We start from the raw sequence: 18802 nt of genomic DNA on the forward strand, positions 1-18802 counted from the left end.
CTCTGCTCTCCTCTCAGTCTTTTTCTAAGGATTTGGAATCTGTGAACTCCAGTTGTTGACTCACTAGCCAGGGGTATTATAGGTTCCCTACGTAATCTATGAAAACCCCACTGATTATCCAGTAAAGTTTTACTGGCTTACCTAAGCCTTCTGTTCCAAGGAGGCCATTCCCAATTTCTCCAATCTATCTTCATTAATGAAGATCCTTAGCTTCTTTCAGTGCTCCTTTTCTAAGGCTTTTACTCCTTTCTTGAGGTAGTGGTCCACAATACTTCAGCTGAGGCCTAACCAATGGTTTATGAAATTCTAGGATGGTATCACGGCTTTGATATTTTATGCCTCTTATTTATAACTTCAAGCAACAAATTAGATTTCTATAATCACCTTATCATGACGCTCTGTCACCTTTAACCATATTGTATTGAGTTCTGGTAAACAACATCTCCGACAATGAAAAGGGACTCGAAAATTTTTATCCCTTTAGACCCCTCACAATTAGAGATTTTAAAAATATCACTTTTCTTTATCCCTTCCAACTCTCTCCTTTATTCCCATTTATGAGAGCATCAACATCCCACATACGCTCATGTTTTAGTACAAGATAATGGGGGTAATAGTTTTTTTTTCTACACAAGACATTGGGCTGACAGAACAAAAGTCTGTACTTGTAGATGACTGCACTGTCAATCTATAGCTATGAAAATCCATGCAATTACATTTCACGTTTTAAACCATCAGTCACATTGCAGTAGAGGGACAAAAGAATTAAGACTCATAAAAGAGTACAACAACCAGAGAGTACAGTTATGTACGTTTCACTATACTTCTCAGTTGGTACAGGTAAGTGATCATTATGTTTCGTAAATCTTGGAATATGGTTCAAGAAATTTTTCTTAGTAGGGAAAGGAACAACTTTAATCCACAGTACCATGAAAATGCAAAAATAAAAAATGACAATTATAATACTAGTTCTGGCTTCCTATTAAGCTATGCATCCTTTTAATATAAGCAAAATTCAGCAAAAATAATTAGGGGTACAGTCAAACTTACTTTGTTATTGTGCCATCAATGTCAGATATAATAACTTTATCATCCCAGTTCCAGAGGTAAATGGTACCTTCACATCGACAGGTTCCCTGATATTGAGTTGTAACACTGAACACTGCATTATTTGGGCCATCCTTCAGATTCAGACTTTTCTAAAAAGGAGACAGGAACAAATATATTGAGAATAATTCAACATTGTAAAATTAAACACTGCTGGTTCACTCTAAATAAGACTTTGAAGTCAGTGGTAAAGTAATAGCATTCACTGCTGTCCAGAAAGAAAGCTGCACACAAAGATCCAGCTCTCTGTCTCTTACCATCTCACTTTTTCCAATGGCACGTCGAATTTTACAGTTATTTTTTCCACAATTGTTGGGAATTCCAAACCTTACGGTACTGTGGGAGTACCTATACCACATGAACTGTAGCAGTTCACTACCACCCACTTGAAGGCAATCATGAATGGACAATAAATATTATGCTGAGACACTTGCATGATGCAAACAAATAAGAAAACTTGCACCTGAATGCATGAACCCTTAAGATTTTCTATGTATTAAACACAGCGCTAGTAGGAAGTCCCCAACTTTTACGTTTACGTTGATTTCAATCTGAGTCTATTGGCGAGACGTTTTTATAGCATAGCCTGTGGAGGAGATGTAAGGTAATTCTGACCTTAATTTAGGATTTCTGTGTTTAACAGCACATGGGTGCAGTCTTTGATTTACAGTGCAACAGCAGTTTTAATGGTTTACTTGACCATAATTCTCAACACAAAATACAGCACACAAGTAAACGCTTATCACAAAATTATTACAGCACAAGGAAACAATTCATTGTGCTGAATTGCCCTTCTGTCTGCACCAGCTCTCTAACAAACAGATGACTTAATGTCATTCTCCTGCCTTCTCTACACAGCTCTGCACATTGGTTTTTGAAATAAAAACCAGTGTAATTCCCTACAAAATGCCTTGACTGAACCTGCCTCTCCAACTCTGAGGCACTCCAGGCCTTAAGTGTTCTCTGCAAGGGAAAGCTTCTCACATCACTTTTGCTTCTTTTGCCAAATACCTTAAAAACTGTGCCACCTTGTTCTTAGTCCTTTCCCAAGTAGACCCTGTCTTGATTTCTTATGGTTTTGAATACCCCTATCAGATCTCCTTTCACTCTTCTCCAAAGAGAACAGTAATAATTTCTGAATCTATCTTCATAACTGAAATCCCTCATCCCTGAAACTATTCTCTTCCACACCATCTACAATGCCTTAACGTTCTTCCTAAACTATAGTGCACAGATCCAGAAGTAATGCTCTCGTTGAGGCCAAACTAGTGTCTTATATATGTTCAACATAGCCTCCCTGGTCAAGAGCTGTGCAGCAGCATTAATCAAGCAAAGGACATGTATATTTTATTGACTACTTTCTCAACCTATCACACCCCTTAATGACTTATATACATAAATACCCAGGACCCTCTGCTCCTGCTTTTACAGTTGCACCCTTTATTTGCATTGCTTTTCCTTCTTCCCAACTCTCTGTTTTGAACTTCAGTCAAGCATCCACCAATTCCATCAACTTATCTATATCCTTTTAATGCGCTACACCATTCTACTATTCAGCTTGCAGTGCTTCTAAACTTCATATCAGACACACATTTTGCCCTCTCCAGCAGTGGTTTTGGTCATTAATAAGGAAAAACAAGGATCCAAACATCAAATCCTGGGAGGGGCCCAAACAAATCCTCTTCCAGCCCAAAGAACATCCATTTCCGCTGCTCTGTTTCTTGTCACACAACCAATTATTCAGCCTTCACTGTGACTACCCTTTACATTCCATGAGCTGTAGCTGTGTCCTCAAGTCTGTTGCTCGGCACTGTATCAATTGACTTTTGGAAGTCGGTGAATAGCACATCAACAGCACTGTCCTCATCAATACCCTACTCTTCAACAAACTCAAGCAAGTTAGTTAAACATGATTTTTTCTCTCAAAATCCAAAACTTTCCTTAGTTAACACATATTTGTTCATGTGGCTATTAATTTTGTCCTGAAATATTCTTTCTAGAGGTTTCCCCACTAGTGAAGTTAAGCTGTCATACAGGCCCTTATTTGAACAGTATGTAACCTTTGCAATTCCCCAGTTCTCAGCCTCTAGTCAACACTCTAAGGAAGCCTGAAGTGTTACAGCCAATGCCTCCACAATTTCCACTCTCACATCCCCCATATCCCTTCAATGCATCTCACCTAGTCCTGGTGCATGATCAACTTTAAGTAGACAGGTTTCCTTGTCCTTATCAATTGTACCGACTGTATTAACTCTGCCTTCTCCATAGCCTGTAAAAGCAACATCTCCCATTGCAAAGACAGATGCAAAGTATAAATTTAACACTTCGGCTATGTCATCGACTTTCATGTGAAATCTCCTTTTGATCACAAATTGTGCCGACTTCTTCTTTCACTGCCATTTTTCTATTTATATACCTACAGAAGATTTTTTTGTATGTAGCTGCATTGCTCTGACAAGGTGAATCTCTACATTTAGAACCTGGCTTTGGATGGTACTTGGTGTTGTTGAAGCTTTTAAGTTAGCTGACAGTCTCTTTTTAAAATCACTTCTTCCTTCTTATTTGCTTTTTCACCGCTCTTTTGAATCTTCTGTATTCAAACTGGTTCTGAATTGTACTTTGTGTTTAACAGTGGTCATAAGCACACCTTTTCTTCCTTACCTTAAATTCTATCTCCTTTGTCATCCTGTGGAGCTTTGGATTTGCTTATCCCACCTTTCCCTTTCGAGAGAATGTACCGCTTTCTGGAAGGTAGCCAACTGTTCAGCTATTGTTTTCATGTTATTGTTTGACTCGAATTTATCTGACCCACATCTGTTCTTACACCATTGAAATGATCTTTCCCCAGCTCATTATCCTAATCTTGATTATTTAATATCTTTATTTCTAGTCACCCAAGACCTTATGATACAATGATCATTGCCTGCAAAATATTCTACTATCTATAATTGATCTATTTGGCCCACTTCCTTCACAGGAGCCAGATCTAACGGCGCTTCTTTCTCAATGTGCTGAAAACACTGCTGCAAAAAGATTTCCTGAACTCTAGGAACTCGCGTTCCTCGCTGGCCTTTGTATGACTACTATCCAATCAATATTCAAAGAATGAAAGTTCCCTATTCTAACTGCAATGTTGGCATTTTTAGCAAGTTTGTTCCCTTACACCACTCTCACTAATTAGCAACCTACAAACTAAGCCGAGAATGTGACTAACATGTATTTGTTCCCTATCTATACCCAAAACAATTCCATCATTGACCCGTGTGGGACATACCCAATTTCCAGCATGGCAACGTTTGCTTAATCAATAACACCATTCCTTCATCTTCACTTCCTTTTCTGAACAACTTGCATCCAGGAATATTTACCCTCAGTCCTGCCCTTCTTAGAGCCAAGCGTCTGTCGAAGCCACAACAGCATATTTCCAAACGGCGATCTATGCCTGGAATTTACTAATCTTTTTTCCCCCAAACTCTGTACATTCACTGAAATACACAGTAACGCTGATTAAAGTTTGTTTCATTCTCCTTCACGCGGACCGCTCCTATTAACCTTTTATTTTCTGTCCTAAGCCGATCTACCTCACCCAGTATCCTGTGTGCCTTGGTACTGTCTTTTGGATTCTACATCCCTGCCAAGTTATTTTAAACCCTCCGCAAGAGGACTAACAAAACAATCTGCCAGGAATTCTTCCAGACCTTGAGCATATTATCAAAAATTACACTTTGTGAAATGGACTCAAGATTCCACGTTCCAATTTTAAAAGAACAGGAGATATCTCCCAAATGTTTTACTAGCATTTATCCCTCGAACGACATCATTAGATATTTTTTCTGGTTATTTTTCTCACTGTTGCCTGTGGAACATTGTTGCACAAGACTGGATACTGCTTTTCCCAATCTGTACGATTAATTAAATCACTGACAAGAAAGCTAATTACTTGGCTGTGAGGTATTTTGTGATGTCCAAATCAGGAAAGGTACCATATAAATTCCAGTTCATTCTTTAACATCCAAATCTGTGACATCTGAGGTTACAAGTAAGAATTAAATGCAGAAGCCAATCCATAACCTATTTCAGATTCAAGTTATAAATGGTTGAAGCATATTTAAGAATTAGTAGCTTACTAGTTTTTCCGAGGACAGCCTCAGGGACTTTTTGTACGTAGTTGTATTGCTCTGACAAGGTGAATCTCGACATTTAGAACCTGGCTTTGGAAGGTCCTTGATGGTGTTGAAGTCATCATCACTAGAAGTCAACTCTTCTTTAGGCCTGTTCATAGACCAAAGATAAAGTAATAAAAGCATAATCAAGTGACAACGGTTGAGATGTTTTGCTTTGTAAAACATCCTATGTTTAAACCCTATTGTTCTGGACTCTTCCCCCCCCCCACACCCCCCCCCCACCCCCCCCGCCCCCCCACCCCAACTCCCCTCTTCCCCACCCAACTCACTTTGAAGTGACTGCTCATAATCATTAACCCTTAACCTACCCAGACTCCTGGCACTATTTGGGGATGCTATTCCTGCACTGATGTTAACTGGTTTGTAACTTGTTAGACCTCTTGCCCAATGGGTCCGCAATAAGCCACTCAAGTCCTAGGTCCTCAAGGCCTCTTCACCAGCTACAAAACTCACTAAATCACCTGCATAGCTCTAGCTGCAATAATTATCAAGAAGCTCAAGAACATTTTAGATTATCATTCAAATCAAAAACACATGCCTGATGCACCTAACACAGTAAACAATATTCACATCTTTCACCACAGGTTCATTGTGGCTACTGTATGCACCACGTACAAAGTATCACAAGTTATCTCAATAGCACTTCAGTTCAATGTTCTGTAACACCAAGAAGGACAAGCGCAGCAATATCATGGGTACACTATTTCCCTCAAAGTCATGCATCGTCTTAAAATGAACATCAATAATCATCCCTTCATTGACACAAGGTCAAAGTCCCGGACTCTTGCTGAAGCCCATGGTGAAAGTACCGTCACCGTAAGTAATGCAGCAGGTCAAGAGATGAGCCCTAGCACTGCATTTTCAATAGGAATAGACCACAGGCCACAGAATAAGTTTAATTGCTGGTGTGACATTTCCACACCAGTACTTTTATTTGCATGATATTGTAATTAACTAGTAACAATTAAGATGTTGATTTCTGCTCCATTTTTTAAATAGTTCGCAATCATAGAAATCTTAGAAATAAATGATTCAGTGTTAGAAATGGGATTTATTTTAACACAACTTTTGCTGTAAAAAGAAAAATTAACATTTCAATATTACCTGCAACCTTCAAGCAAGCTAGCTTGTTTATTTTCACTTCTTTCATTCTGTTCTTCACCTTTTTTGATACTGGATTCTGGCTAAAAACAAAGACACTGTATCAAGGCTCTGTACATGCCCAAAGCTAACATGGCAATATCAAAACCATTACCAAGGTCGTGTCTGCGAAAATTCAGTCTATACCATGAATATATCTTGTAAGATGCAACCACAAACCATGTGTGCCATTTTTATAGAAAATGCCTCTTTACAATGCAATTTTTCAAAAAATAGTGCATTTACACATTGTTGTGGACAGATTCGTTCTCTAATGAACTGAAATCTAACCTCCAGTTGTCATATTAGTTGCCTACAGGATTTGCATGGTCTCAGAATCGATGTAAATCACACAAATATAATATGACCACAAACAGATGCCCACAGAGTAATAGTACCCTAATTATTAAATGTGATTTGTGCTGGCTTCATTAACTCGTTTTTTTTTAGAAGCGGTAAAACAAAGACACAGAAAGAAGAATGCTTACCTCCTTTACTGCCGAGTTTTTCCTGCGCCAGGAGAACCACCAACCACCAGTCTTTTTTGGCATCTTTTCCTTTACCAACTTATCTACAGTAGCCTAAGGTGAATAGAAACAATGATTCAAGGATCAAATTGCAAGAAGCTAGTTATATAGCTTCCAAGTTAAACTATATGAAGCTTCGATATTGTCTCTCCCCCAAAATATGTTGTCCTAATCTTATGATACCTCACATTTTATTATAACCATTTACATTTTAAATTTAAATGTAAAACCCACTATATTTATCAACATTTGTACACAACTTAGGTAAAATTTCTCAGGGGAAAGCCAAGCACACTAGATAAGCTGGCTTGAGAACTGCATCTGAAGTCACATCGTAGAAATACTCATTAGTTTATAAAATCAGCAATCACAATAGCAAACAGCACTGCTAGCTTAACAGTTCATCCAATGAATTGTTTTAAAAATACTGGATGACCAGTTTAACCTAAAATGCCGTGTTTTTTCCGACAGATGCTCCTCAATTTGCTGAGTGTTTCCAGTATTTACTGATTGTTTTTAAATTTCCAACAACTGTAGGTTCTAGTATAAAATTTTGAGATAACGTTCAAGTAGGAACTGAAAAATCTGTAAAGAAAGGAAGGTTAAACAATTATACTTTCTTTTGCAGTAAAATGGGATTATGAATTTGCAGAATGGATAAATGCATTAATGAACCACGTAGAATTACCTAAATGTAGGTGAAATGGCACAGTGGTAATGTCATTGAGTTAGTAAACCAGAGACTCAGACTAATGCTCTGGGAGCTTGGGTTCAAATCCCATCATGACAGCTGGTGGAATCTAAATTCAGTGAATAAATCGAGAGTACAAAGCAATCTCAGTAATGGTAACTGTTAAACTATCATTGACTGCTGTAGACCATTGGCTTACGAATGCCCTCTAGAGAAGGCCTTGACTCCAGAATACTTGAGACTCCAGTCCCAGAGCAAAGTGCCCTGGGAAAGTGCCTAACAAGCCATCAAAGGCAAATCAGGAATGGGCAAAAAATGCTGGCCTTGCCAGGGCCACCCACATTCTGCGAAAGTATTCCACTGCTGAGTCATGGAGATTTGACTAAACTCCAGGATTAATCTCAAATTGGGTGAGACCAACTAATTCAGCATAATGTAAAAAGACTTGAGAGAAAACAAAAGAACAAATAGCAAAGGCTCCAGATCCATCACCAATATTTACTTTTGACACTGCATATAGTTTCAGAAAGAAGAAACAGCAGTACATGCCATAACTAAATCACTTCACAATCTTCATTATCTGAAATGATTAGTAAATTCCCAAAGACGTTGAAGAGCTTCTAGCTCTTTTAGAGTCAAAATAAATATATTTTAGCATTGGTGGTATCTTCAGAAGTAGAAGAGCAAAAAGTTGTAATTTTACTTCGTAGTACTTTTGAAATAAGCATGAAATTGGCTACTGATTATTGGGAAAGATAAAACAGATATGAATAGAGGTAAGTGAATATGACCTGATAGCTATAACAGAGGCATGGTAACAGGGTAACAAAGACTAAGAACATTCAAGGTAATTCCATAAGACACAGAAGCAGAAATCTGGCTATCAGCCCACCGAATCTCCTCTGCCATTCAATCATGGCTGATAAGTTTCACAACCCCATTCTTCCACTGTCTCCCTGTGACCCTCGACCCCCTTGACAATCAAGAATCTATCTCTGGCTTAAATATACTCAATGACCTGGCCTCCACAGCCTTCTACGGCAATGAATTCCATAGATTCACCACCGTTTGGCTGAAGATGTTTCTCCAGATCTCCAGTCTAAAAGGTCTTCCCTTTACTCTTAGGCTGTGCCCTCGGATCTCAATCTCTCCTACCAATGGAAACATCTTCCCAACCACCACTCTGTTTAGGCTATTCAATATTCTGCAATTTTCAAATCGATTACCCCCCAACCTTCTAAACTCCATCGGGTATAGACCCAGAGTCCTCAAACATTCCTCATATGTTAAGCTTTTTATTCCTGGGATAATTCTCGTGAACCTCCTCTGAATCCACACCAGGGTCAGTGCATCTTTCCTGAGATATGGGGTCCCAAAGTATGCACAATGCTCCAAATGTGGCCTGACCAGAGTCTTATAGGGCCTCAGAAGTACATCCCTGCTTTTCAAGTCCTCTCAAAATAAATGCCAAAATTGCATTTGTCTTCCGAACTACTGACGCAACATGCATGTTTACCTTGAGAAAATCCTGGACAAGAACTCCCAAGTCTCTCTGCACTTCAGACTTGTGAATTTTCTCCCAATTTAGAAAATAGTTCATGCTTCTATTCTTCTTACTAAAGTGCATGACCTCACACTTTCCCATGCTGTAATCCATCTGCCACTTTGCCCACTCTCCCCTTATCCAAATCCTTTTGCAGCCTCCCCACATCCTCAATGCTACCTGTATATCTACCAATCTTTGTATCGTCTGCAAACTTACAGAATGCCGTCAGCTCCTTCCTCTAGATCATTAGTGCATAAATTGAAAAGTTGTGGTCCCAACACTGACCTTTGCGGAACACTACTCGTCACCAGCTGTCATCCTGAGAAAGACCCTTTTATTGCCACTCTCTACTTTCTGCCAGACAGCCATTCTTCTATCCATGCTCGCACCTTGCTTCTAACACCATGAGCTCTTATCTTACTCAGCACACTCCTGTGTGGCACCTTGTCAAAGGATATCTTGAAGTTCATAAGATTACATCCATTGGCTTTCCTTGGTCTAACCTGCTCATTATTTCCTCAGAGAATTCTAACAGATCTGTCAGGCACGAATTCCGCTTGATGAAGCCATGCTAACTTTGCCCTATTTTACCATGCACTGCCAAGTATTCAGAAATCTCATTCTTCACAATAGACTCTAAATTCTTACCCATGTCCGAGGTTTCAGTCTTTTACCTTACTCCCTTTTTAAACAGGGGTGTTACGTTAGTGATTTTTCAGTCCTCTCTGACGGTTGGGATTCCTGAAAGATCACCACAACACCTCCACTATCCCTTCAGTTATCTCCTTAAGAACTCTGGGGTGCATCCCAACTGGTCCCTGTTATCCATCTACCTTCAGGCCATTCAGTTTTCCTAGCACCTTCTCCTTGGTGATGGCCACCGTACTCAGCTCTCCGCCGACTCTCTTGAATTTTTGGAATATTACTCGTCCTTCCACTGCAAAAACTGATGCAAAGTAATTCTTCAGCTCCTCAGCCATTTCCTTGTTCCCCACTATCTCTCCAGCATCATTTTCCAGCAGCCCAATGCCTCTCTTTTGTCCTTTATACATCTAAAGAAACTCTTACAGTCCTCCTTTATATTACAGGCTAGTTTACCCTCATAATCAATCTTCTCCTTTCTTATTTCTTTTTTTGTTGCCCTCTGTTTGTCTTTGTAACTTCCCAATCCTCTGGTTTCCCACTGCCCTTTGCCACATTATAGGCTTTCTCATGGTTTTATCCGATTCCTGACTTCCCTAGTCAGCAATGGTTGCCTCATCCTCCCAGTACCATGCGTCTTTTTCCCAGGATTGAATTTTTGCTGTGACTCCTGAGTTATTCCCAGGAACTCCTGTCATTGCTATTCCACTGTCTTTCCTGCTAGGCTCCTCTCCCAGATGATTCTGCCCACCTCCTCCCTCATGCCTCTGTAGTTACATCTATTCAACCGTAATACTGTTACCTCTGATTCCAGCTTCTCCCTCTCAAATTGCAAAGTAAATTCTATCATATTGTGGTCACTGCCTCCTAAGGGTCTTCCTCACTTTAAACTCACTTATCAAGTCGGTCGCATTGCGCAACATTAAATCCTGTATTGCCTGTTCCCTAGTGGACTACATCGCAAACTGCCCCAAAAGCTATCTCATAGATATTCCAAAAATTCCTTTTCTTGCAATCCACTACCAACCAGATTTTCCCAGTTCACCTGCATATTGAAAAACCTCATGATCATTGTAACTTTGCCTTTCTTACACACGTTTTCTACCTCCTGGTATATTTTGTGTCCCAGCTCCTGACTACTGAATGGACGCCTGTATATAGCTCCCAACTATGGATTTTTCACCTCTGAAATTCCTCAACTCTGCCCACAGATTCTTCACCAAGTGACCCTACTTAATTTCTTACTATTGATTTAATTTCATTTCTTACTAATAAGGCAACCCCATCCTCACTGCTCACTGCCTATCTTTTCGATGGAATGTATATCCAGATATTCAGCTCCCAATCCTAATATCTTTACAGCCATATGTCCGTGATGCTCACCATGTCATAACTGCCAATTTCTAGCTGCACAAGCTCATTTACCCTCTTTCTTATACTGCATGCATTCAGATACAACACCTTCAGTCCTAAATTAACTGTCCCTCTTCTGTCATTCATTTATCCAGTGTGCTCGAAGTTTGATTCCCAGCCCTTTCCAAAGGCTCTGTCCTATTTGAGTCCGTGCTGGTGACTTTAATAGCCTCTCCTGTGTTTTTCTTTCTGTCATTTTTTTTCATATTTTCCCCGCAGTTTAATCTACCCAACATTCCAGAAAATAAGCGAAAGGAAGAGGTGGTGAAGTAGCATCGTCAACAAAGGACAGCATCATTGCAGTAGAGGGTAATGATATAGGTGGACCAGATTTTGATATAGATTCAGTTTATTGAAAATAAGTATCAGCAAGGGAAAGAAGTCACTTATGGGAGTCGCCTAAGGTCTCAGAAGAGTTGCCTTACAGTTGGACAAAGCATACACCAACACAGAATAGAAATGTCCAAGTAGGGCACTACAATTGGCTTGAATGATTTTAATCTGCATAATAACTAGCCAAATTAGATGGATAAGGGTGGCAGAGACAATGCATCAGGAATTATTTTTTAGAGCAGTGCATTGCAAATCTTACTGGGAACAGGCTAAAGATGGAAGAAATAGCAAGATATTTAGAAAAGCTTAACTCAATCAAACAGAATCAACACGGTTTCGTGAAACACAAATAATGTTTGACAAGTTTGCGAGAGATTATTAAAGGTGTAACAACCACAAATGATAATGGGGAACTGGTAGATGTAGTGCATTTAGATTTCCACAAAACATTCAATATGGTGCCACATAATATGTATCTTGTACAAAAGTCTTTTATGTACTGGGCATGACTTGGTTCCAGAAACATCTCATTCCATAAGTGTGCACTCTGTACAAGCAGAAGACAAGTCTGAACCAGCCCGTGAACCTGGTTGATGATTCACCAGTGGTCAAGTGACATGCTTCTGAAAAGAACATTGTCCTGGCCAAACATACACCAACTGTAATACATAATAATAGGAGTTCATTGTATTGCTAATCATGTACTAATGGGAATTGAGGATTGGTTAACATGCAGAAAAAATGATTCAGGACAAATTGGACTTTTTCAGGTTCGAAGGATACAGCCAGTGGAGTGTCACAAGGATTAGCCCAAGAGCCTCAATTAGTTTACAATTTATACTAATCACGTGGAAGACAAAACAAATGCAACATATCCGCATTTCCTTTTGGTACAAAAATAGGTAGAATGGTATGTTAGATGAGGATGTCAGAAACTTGCAAAGGAATATTGATAGATTGACAGAGGGGCAAAACTTGACAGATGGAGTTTAATACTGGAAAATGAGAGGTCATGTACTTTCATAGGAAGAATCAAACAGCAGACTATTATTTAAATGGAGAGATACTACAAAGTGCAGCACAATGGGATCTGGATGCTCTTGTGCAATGACACACAAAAAGATAGCATGCAGTACAGCAAATGCAACTTTGGCCTTTGTTACCAAGGGTTAAAGTTTATACATAGGAAATCTTGAATCAACTGTTTCAGGCACTAGTGAAGCCATGCCTGAAGTACTGTGTATAGTTTTGATGTCCATATTTAAGAAAGGATATATTGACATTGGAGGCAGTTCAAGAAAGGTTCACTAAGCTAATTTCTGGGATGAAGCAGTTAATTTATTGTGAACTGCTATACAATTTAGGCTTTCATTCATCAGAATTCAGAAGATTGAGGTTGAAAAATACAAGATTTTGAGTGGACTTGACAGGGTAGACATTGAGAAGACATTCCCACTAGTGGGGTTATCTCAAAAGTACAGACAGTTACAGAATAAGGGGACACTCATTTAAAACAGAGATGAGAAGGAATTTCTGCTTTCAGTGTGCGCTAAATGGCTGGAATTCTCTGAAGTGTTGGAAAGGCCTGATCACTGAAAGCATTCAAAGAGGTAAATAGATATTTTTAATAACAAAATGTTAACAGCTATGAGATGTAGCTGGCACCAAAGATGAGTTGAGGCATGGAGCAGGTCAGATATATTCTTATAGTGTGGTTGGGCAGATTTATGGGACTGAATGGATAACTCCTTTTCCTATTTCCTATGCTCTTATCTAAATCACCTCATATGTCCCAACCCTTATAGTGAATAAATACATTTCATCAAGTGTACAATAGCTACCTTTGGCAAATTCTTCTGAAAAACTTGAATGCAGAGAATCATGGGTGCAGCGACTGCCCAGTTATAATATCTATGAAAAACAAAATATCCAGGATTTTCACACCAGTGTAAAGAATTCAATATTTAAAAATTATTTAGTACTACATCATTCAATTTGAAATAATGGTTAGTTTTACCAAATTTTATCTATGAATTCTACATCCTTTCTACTTCAAAATTTAACTTGGATTGTGTACCATTTAAGTCTATTGTAATTTCATCATACCCAATAATAAGGATATCTTTCCTTCCTGACAAACACAGCTTCCTTGTTCCACACTGAATAAAGATTCTAGATGCTAGTTCACACATTTCACAACTGTTGCAGTTTTTTTTAAATGTCATTAGCAGATCTCTTTCATCAAGACCTAGAATACAGAACATGTGCTGGAGGCATAAAAATAACTCCAAGAGGAAAGCCAGTCTCTCATTTTGAATTATTTATATTATTAAATGTCTGTTAAGTTAATTCAAGACTTTTTGCGAGGACAATTATGAAAAGAAAATTAGATAACAAGCACTTGATGTTACTAGTCAGAATTCATAGTGATGGATACTTATGGAATTTCCAACTCCCATTTCTTGTTGCCCAGGATTAGTCCAAACTCCACACAAAGCAGTACAATTAAATAAATCAAACTTACTAAAAATTAAAAATGACGGTATTAAAAAAATTAAAATGTAAATCAGAACAAAATAAGATGAAACAAAGAAAGTCACAAAGCAGATCTGCAAATAACCAGAAGAGCTGTGCAACTACAAAAATAACACAAAATCAGGAAATGCCAGATGCAGGTCATTCAGCAACTGCAAAGAGCAAAAGCAGGTTTTGATACAATCCTTCTCTGCTCTTGACAGCTGTCTGATTTGTCATGAATGGCCAACATTGTTGGTTTCTCTTTCAGATTTGCAGAAGTTGCACGAGATTTATTTTTAATTAACCCATATTAAAATCAGGACAAACACAATGCGCCTGTATTAAGAAGTTTATTATTTTAAACAACTTTCACACTTTACTGAGAAGACAACCATTTTCAGAAGACAAGATTTAGAGAAAACGTAGAACAGAAAAAGTTCTTGGGCATTCAGTTCTCCCACATAAAAGAGTTAGCATTGCTACAAGTTTACGAACTTACTTTTTATTAATTCCGATAACCAAATTTGGATCATCAATAATTCCGGGATTTTCAACCAAATCCTGGTATGTGACCATGTGTTGCTCAAATTTCCCTGTAGCATAAATGATAAATGAGCATTTCAAGAGTCTTAACTAAGAATGACTTCACTATGCATGCAAAGAATTTGGCATTGACATCTTAAGTTCATTACAAAAAACAAATGTTCCATAGGAACAATCAAAACTTGAACTGAGCAGCATAGGCATAAACATGCAACAAAAATCACTCAACGTAGTTTCAACAAAGGAAAATAAATTATTGTAACTTTATTATTTTGGTGACGCTTCATTTACTATTGCTGTCCTGACAGTCCACATATTGTTACGGCTAAGTGTGAAATGGTGAAATGCCTCTTTCCACCTCACAGCATCATGTATTTTAAATAATTTGTCATTTTAGTGATTTTTTTAAAACTCAAGTCTTGTAACTGTAAGTGATATATAGAGGCAGATTTTGTTTTCAGTAAAAAAATTAAGAGTGTTTATTGCCCTTAATAGCCGCCAGATTAAAAAGAGCTCTGATTGACTCAAATGCACATGAAAGACTCATTCCCACGAAGCAGTAGATTACATGGAGGGTAATTTAAATTGTTTCAGAGTTTGCAAAAGAAAGGCAATGCAATATAAATCTTCTAAGTTGATGTACTGGATGGTTTCAAGCCTCAATGAATTGTTTTGGCTGACCCTACGTAAAGATAATTTAAAATCCTGACACCTGATCTTGGACATACTGCCTTCAATGTTTGACTTGTCAGATACAGAGAATGTACCTGTCTGTGGAATGCTGGAGGCAGAGAGAGATCCACATGTTTTCTCCTAGACATTGATTGTGTATCCGCCTCAACAAAAGCAGTATTTTTTTTAAAACAAAGAGTTAGCTTGTTATTCATTCACAAACTAGTCATTTACTGAAAATGGTCATAGAGCATGCTGAGGAACCCTCATTCCAGATCCAGTGTGCTGTGATCAAATTAACTGGTTAGTGTATCACTCATCTAGCCAAGGTTCCACCTCCAAATGATTTCACAACAATGGCTCGATCCGCACTCACCTGAATAAACAGATCATGACTAGATGTGTCTCCCTGAAATTAATATGATGGACTATTTTCACTTGCTATGGTAGGCTGCTTCCAGACAACATAAGTAATTCCTGACATCTTCACTTCATAAATTATAAAGTTATAAAAATGTTTAGCTATTGAAAACTTATGTTCGAGTCACTTAAAAATACTGGTGCCAGCCTTTTAAAACTTATCCTGTGTTTTAGTCTACTCACATAATAATTTTGTTACAAACATTGTTTTCTAACAACATTGATAACAAAACATTTAATTCTCTCATGTCAAATTTTTCACAGAGCTCCAAGTCGGGGGAAGGGAACTTCAAGGTGCTAGAGTTTCCATCCATCTACTGTTCTCCTCCTTCTAGACGGAAAATGTCACAGGCTTAAGAAGGTGCTTAGTCACAGATTCGAGAAGTGCTGTCAAAGAAGCATTGGGCAAGTTGCTGCAGTGTGCCGACACTGTGCGCCCAGAGTGAGGAAAGTGAACATTTCAATGAGTTAAATATGAATGCAAATGCTTCTGTTTTGTCATCTGCACTGACGTAATAGGCTGCCCCAACGTGGGGGAGGGGATGTTTAGCTGATTAATTGTCCATCGGTCAACTGCAGAGTTCTGACCCAACCTATTGATAATATGATCAATTATCTCTGTTTAGCATTAACTATGCTGTTCAACATGCATGTAGCTTATTTATAGCTTCTCCAGGCTGGCACCTCATTTTGCTGTTGCTGTTTCACACATACACTCAATCCCTAGGATTCGTGGTGAAGGCTAGGCTGAACTATAAGATTATACAGTGTCATCAAATACAGCAACAGCAACAGAACTGATAGCCCACGGTGCACCATGGATGGCCATCTTTTAGCAGCTAGATCTTTTCTGAATTTACCTGCCTCATTTAGCACAGTGGAAGCACCACACAACGACAGATAGTACAATCAGTGTCAAGATGAAACAATGCTTCCACAATTACTGTGTGGTGGTCACTCCTACTAAAAACATCTTGCACAAGGTTATCTGTAATAGTGCAACACTCTTAATAATGGCCACTGAAATCCCCACCCACAGAGTATATGCTGTGCTTTTACTACCAAACTTTTTCAATATATCTTTCAGTACATGTTTGACATGAAAGAGCACTAATTCATTAGCTGAGGGACGGCACTAATTGGTAATATTGTGTCAGTCCAGGCATGGACAAATGAAACTTTACAGGTTCCAGAGCCAACGCTGAAGATTCCAAGGGAAATTCCCTACTGACTGAATTTTATTGTAATGGTGAGACTGGCCATACCCACTGTTGGTGTTGAAGGAGTATGGAATGTTGGCTGCAAGGTCAGATTTGGTACGAATGACTACATCAGACTATTGCTTGACTGGTGTGTGGGGGAGATCTCCCAACTTCAGCACAAGTCACAAAACAGTGGTAAGACTTATTTTGCAAAGACAACTGGACAGTGTGCTATTTTCATTTTCAGTGTCTCGGTCAGTACAGTTTTATTCTTTTCCATACTTCCTTGATATAGCCTAGTGGCTTACTTCAGAGGGCAGTTAAAATCAGGCACCTAACTGTGGATTTGTAGTCAGCCATATACCAGACTGGTTAGGGCAACAGATTTCCACCTGTAGAGATGCCATATGCATTAGTTATGATCTTGAATCCTATCATCCATTTAATACCTTGGATTTTCAAGGATTGAAATAGTTTTGAAAAAGGAACCAAAAGCACAAACTAAAAATGAAACAGTTCAGCCAGGTTTCATGAAAACCAACATGAATGCAACAAAAGACATTATCCTACACTACCCTTTATTACCAAGGGTAACAGAACTAGTCAGAGATCCTCCCAGGGAGCAGTGAAAGCATCCTCATCTCCTATCTGATTTTCATAATCATGAGAATCTTCACATGTTGAAGGCAAGCTATCACCTGCAGTCAGAATATCCAAAAATTGCTATTTCAACAGGCTCTATGGCAGAAGCAGACGAGACGGATTTTTCACTGAAAGCAGAGTTGAGGATATTAGATTAGACCTTATCTCATTGAATTGAGGAGCAGACTCAAATCAGCCAAATGGCTTTCTAATTCTTATAGACTGCAGAACTGAAAAAAGCTGAAGGACACACTGTCTCTCAGAAAAAGAAACTCGGTGACAAGAGTGAACGGTTTACTCCTGCTGACAATACAAGAATCCAACTAGCCAAACATGACCTCAGGTTAAAACCTTTATAATGCAAAGGCACCCAAAGGACATTAAATTAGATGCTCCTTTATCTCCCATTTATACCAGACACTATTCCTTTTTAATGCATGTATACGCATGTGTGCCACATCTTTATTATTTTTGCTCAGTGTTAGCAGGTAATAAACTTGCATTTTTTTGTAAAGTCAAGAAAATACTGTATCATACTGCAACAGTAAAAATTAGTTGGCTATATTTTAATTGCAGAAAGGTATAGACACAAGTCAATAAAAAAAATTAAACCTCTGCTGCAGACAACCAGGGAGGGTGCAACATGGGGACTTGATTCACCCCTACCTCACTTTGCTCACAACACTTAGCTAAAGGACATGAGTACTAGATGGATTTTAAGGACAATGCAGTAGTTTCATGCTAAGCATTATTGAAACCAGCTTCTAATAACAGATTCAATAAATTAATCTGGAGACTGACAACACAAAGAGTGCATACTCCATTTAGTTTTCTTAAAGAAACAGTAGTGATTAATAATACGTTTAATGAACCAAAGTCAATATTGTCTATGGCAAAATCATTACATATTTTTCCCCTAACAATAACAACAAACACCAAATCATCAATGCTAATGAAGCGTCGAAGCAGCTCCCACTACTGTTCTAAACTTGTCAGTAAAGAGAAAAAGATTGCATACGTGGCAGTTTTGAAAACTTGTGTGACCTGCAAATAGGAGTATTGTGCCAGTGTGAAAAACATTTGCATCTGTATTTAATATGGTGTGTAGATATTTTAATAAATAATCCAAAATATTTCAAAGAAGGTTTAGAAGAATTTTCACATAGGTTAGCTAAGCACAACAAAGAGAATACCGAATGCAGAAGATACAGTAAATCATATTT

The 18802-nt window shown here is 38.4% G+C and overlaps 1 protein-coding gene across 3 annotated transcripts in view; it reads right to left on the reverse strand.

Annotated features, from left to right (window-relative positions):
* The window catches only part of LOC125461459 (phosphatidate phosphatase LPIN2-like), a 73505-nt gene that overhangs the window by 13178 nt on the left and 41525 nt on the right, over positions 1-18802 (reverse strand). For all 3 annotated transcript variants that reach the window (XM_048550272.2, XM_048550273.2, XM_048550275.2), the window contains 6 exons: positions 14600-14693; positions 13425-13494; positions 6920-7012; positions 6396-6475; positions 5235-5379; positions 1051-1199 (listed from right to left, as the gene is read on the reverse strand). In XM_048550272.2, coding sequence (XP_048406229.1) covers positions 1051-1199; positions 5235-5379; positions 6396-6475; positions 6920-7012; positions 13425-13494; positions 14600-14693 — 631 coding nt within the window. The remainder of the gene's footprint in view (positions 1-1050; positions 1200-5234; positions 5380-6395; positions 6476-6919; positions 7013-13424; positions 13495-14599; positions 14694-18802) is intronic.

This window comes from Stegostoma tigrinum, chromosome 19, assembly GCF_030684315.1.
Source record: "Stegostoma tigrinum isolate sSteTig4 chromosome 19, sSteTig4.hap1, whole genome shotgun sequence".
NCBI lineage: Eukaryota > Metazoa > Chordata > Chondrichthyes > Orectolobiformes > Stegostomatidae > Stegostoma > Stegostoma tigrinum.